General features: G+C 53.7%; 1 protein-coding gene across 1 annotated transcript in view; it reads left to right on the top strand.

The window, feature by feature from the left end:
* Positions 1–1693: 1693 nt before the first annotated feature.
* cyp26b1 (cytochrome P450, family 26, subfamily b, polypeptide 1) overlaps positions 1694–4122 on the top strand; it is a gene marked incomplete at both ends in the record, with an annotated part of 28434 nt that continues 26005 nt past the window's right edge. The window contains one exon of the mRNA XM_080023343.1: positions 1694–1897. Coding sequence (XP_079879469.1) covers positions 1694–1897 — 204 coding nt within the window. The remainder of the gene's footprint in view (positions 1898–4122) is intronic.

The raw sequence follows: 4122 nt of genomic DNA, 5'->3' as shown, positions 1-4122 counted from the left end.
CGCTCTCTTCCTCCCTCCTATCCCTTCCTTCCTCTCCCTCTTCGCCTTCACTCCCTTCCCCCCATCTCTCCTCTCTCTCCCTCCCTCTTCCTCCCTCCTTCCCTCTCCCTCTCTCTCTTTCTCTCCACCCTCTCTCCCCCGCTCATTCTCTCCCCCCCCCCCCCCCCTTTTATTCTCTCTCTACCCCCCTACCATCTCGCTTCCTCCCCCTCTCCCTCCCCGTTTCATTCTCTCTCTCTCTCTCCCCCTACCTCCCCCTTCTTCCCTGCCCCCCGCTCTCCCTCTCATCCCCCCCTCCTCTCGCTTGCGTTGGCGCGGTGCCAACTCCCGCACGCTCCGGGCGCGCTCTCCTCTCTTGCCGCTCACTTTACTCCACTCCTCCTTCCCAAGGAGAGAGAGAGAGAGAGAGAGAGAGGGGAGAAGAGGTAGAGAGAGAGGGGGACTCCCTCCATCCAGAAAAGAGGTGGGGTTGCCTGGCTGGTTGGTTGGTTGGAGAGGGGAGGTGGGGGCGCGCCGGGAACCCTTGGCTGCCCGTGCGCCTTCCGCGCTATATAAACACTCATTGGTGCCGCTGGCCTGTCATACGCACACACACACCGCGCGCGCGCACACACACACACCACACACACACGTGCACGCACGCACGCACACACACACCGAAAAGAGAGAGACAGAGAAAGAGAGAGAGGGCGACTGTGTAAGAGAGAGAAGGGGAGAAGGAGAAAAGAGAAGGGGAACGGTAGCTGCCCTTCAGCATCTCCAACCAAACTCCGTGCGCCACCGCTCCCGCACCAACGGATTTAACGTCTTTCCAAACCTCTATCTGCTTTGTTGAACGGAGATTAAGAGTTTTGTTTTTTTTAATTTTAAATAAGAGGCTTTTTTTGGGGGGGAAGGGGGGGGGGGGGCAAAAGTATTTATTTTTTTTCTTCACACACCAACTCTTTCCATTTCTTGAAGTTTTTAAGCAGTGAAGCCCCCTGCTCCCTGTTTCCTCTGGAGTTCCTTCCACTTCTCGACTCACTTTTTCCACGTGTTTGCGCCGCGCGCGCCGAGCTCTTGACATATACGTGTCAACTTCAATTTTTTACTTTTATTTTTTATTTTTTTTTTATATTGCATTCCTCATTATCTCTGGCCATTTTTTTTCCCTTTCTTTTTTTTTTTCTTCCTCTTTTTAAATTTGGGTCAGCGACCCACAAATGAGCGCAACATGAGATTCCACGCGGTCGGCGCGTCTCACCTGAAGCGTCTTCCCTCAGAGAAGAACGCGCTTTTCTCTCTCCATTTGCACTTTTCACGCACTTTGTGACTTTGTGTGCGCTCCACAAAAGCGACGTCTCCAGCTCTAGAAACAAACAAAAAAAACCCCACATATACACACACACACACACACACACACACACACACACACACGCGCGCGCGCACGCACACACACACGCACACACACACACACACACACACACACACACAACCCCAAAACGGCCCATTCATCCTGAAAGCTGCGAACAGGGCAAGCTTTATTCGCGTGCACCGCGCTCGGTGAAGACTGGTTCCAGCGCCAAAGTTCAAGGTTCTCCAGGGGGGGGGTGTTTTGGTGACCCTTCCTCCCCATCCATCCATCACCTGAGACGCTCCCTGCTGAATAACCTCCACCGACCCGGGACCGACTCCGGACCCCTCCATCCCCACCATGCTGTTCCAGAGTTTCGACCTGGTCTCGGCCCTGGCCACCCTGGCCGCCTGCCTGGTCTCCATGGCACTGCTCCTCGCCGTGTCCCAGCAGCTGTGGCAGCTCCGGTGGACCGCTACCCGGGACAAGACCTGCAAGCTGCCCATGCCCAAGGGCTCCATGGGCTTCCCCATCATCGGGGAGACCTGCCACTGGCTCTTCCAGGTAGGTGCGCTGCTGCTCTCCGGGGAGGTGGGTGGGGGCCGGAGGTATAGGGGTCGGCCCGGGGACCCCGCGGGGGGAAGCGGGTCACCGGGCTCCGGGACGGAGGGGCTGCGGTGCGGGGCTCCGGTGCGCGGTGTCTGGGGAGGGATTAGGCGAAAGGTGATACTGGGACTTCTGGGACTTTCTTTCTTTCTTTCTTTCTTTCTTTCTTTCTTTCTTTCTTTCTTTCTTTCTTTCTTTCGTCGTGTTACTATTATTAATATTAATATTTGAGTTAACACGATCACACAATCCTGTTTTTTCCTTTATTTTATCACGATACTCTTTTGATCCGTGGACATTTAATTGACTTTAGTTTTCTGTCTGTCTTTCTTTCTTTCTTTCTTTCTTTCTTTCTTTCTTTCTTTCTTTCTTTCTTTCTTTCTTTCTTTCTTTCTTTCTTTCTTTACTATACTAATATGGAATTCATGTTTTAATTATTTTTTTTTTTTTACCGTTTATTGGATTGGATATATTGGATTTATCGATCCGGGTCTGCTTGTTATGATTGATCAGTGGTTGGTCGTTGGCAGTGATCAGTTTAGAAGTGGCGGTGGTGTATTGATAGATGTATTGGTAGACCACGCACCTCGTCCCCCTCACGCCGTCTGACGAGGTCGTGAAGGACAAAGTTAAATTTTAGTTTTTTTTTTCTTTTTATTAACTTGCAATAAATTCACTTTGATGTTGATTAGTTTACAGTATAGTTACGGATTATTTTTATTATTTTTTTTAATCTCCGGAGTCTTATTTGCTTCTGCGCGTCTCCGGGATCCGCTGCGTAAACTGACCGTGGAGTCCACGCCGCCTGTGATAGTTTATCTGTCGGTATCGGTGGTGTCCAGATACGGTAGCAACGGCGGAGTCAACTTTTTTTTTTAGGTTGTTTGGGGGGAGGGGGACGGGGGGGGCGGGGGGGGTGGAACAATAAAAACCAGAGTCATTACTGTGATTTCATGGCGCTTGTTTTACGCGTCTCCGGGATAAAGACGTTTCGTGCGTAAAGGAAGTGGTCTGGGTCACCCCGCGGAGCAGATGGAAGAGGGAGGAGGAGGAGGGGGGGGATGTTAGAGTTACTTCTGGGGGTGGGAGGTTGAAGGAGGAGGGGGAGGAGGGTCAAAGGTGAGGCAGCGAGTGAAGTTCGGGGAACGGGTAAGGGGTGAAGGTGAGGGTAGAACGCGCGTAAAAGACTCCGTTCAGGCTCTCCCTCCTCCGTCCCCCACCGCGCCCCTCCCGCCCCTCTCTCCCCTAACCCCCCACCCCCCCACCGCCTGTGGATCAAACCGTCCGTCTCACGCGGTCCCGGCTGAACCTGGCGGACCCCGCCAGCGGCCGCGTCCAAAAAGAGCGGATTCCAGATTTAGAAACAGATGTCATTTGTAATTTCCCTCCTTTGAAAGATTCATCACCTGACGCGCGCCCGTCGCCCGCTTTTTTTTAAAACCACACCGACCGAGCGACGCGCGTACAGTCGCGTCAAAACACGCGCGCACACACACACACACACACACACACACACACACACACACACACACACACACACACACCTCCCATCTCCATGATGGAAATCCTCCAGGAACAGATGGAGCGGTGTCTAAACTTAGAGATGGAGTTTTTCTTCCCTTTTTCTCTTAAATTATTTCACATCAGGCCTCCGGAGTGACCTCGCGAGGCTGCACGCGAGCCCCACCGCTAAGCAGCGGCTGTCAGCGCGCGCTGATGGCTCCCAGCAGCACTGGGGGAGTGTGTGTGGAGGAGGGGGGGGGGGGGCGAGGGGCACGTTGCCCCGCTCGGGGGGCTTGAACTCTCCGTTCCCCCCGCGCGCGTGCGCCCACATCTGACACCGCGCGAGACGACGCGTTCCCAGAATGCACGGGGGGACCGCTGCCAAGACCCTGCAGTGTGTGTGTGTGTGTGTGTCTGTGTGTCTGTGTGTCTGTGAGTCTGTGTGTGTGCGCGCTCCCGTGCGGTAGCGCTCCATTTACGCGTGTGCCTATGTGCAAACCCGAAATGCTCGTGCGCACGCGCCGAGGAAGCTCGAACCGCGTCACCCTTTTTACTCATACTTCTATACACTTCTGCGACTAAATCACGTGTTGCATCAGTACCACGCTCTTGGCAGACATGTTCGATGTTCCTCGGTTTCCCCCGTTTCTGAGTTTCGAGAGCTTCGTTGCTCCTCCTTT

This window comes from Zeus faber (assembly GCF_960531495.2).
Source record: "Zeus faber genome assembly, chromosome: 22".
NCBI lineage: Eukaryota > Metazoa > Chordata > Actinopteri > Zeiformes > Zeidae > Zeus > Zeus faber.
This window is presented reverse-complemented; position numbering and strand designations above follow the sequence as displayed.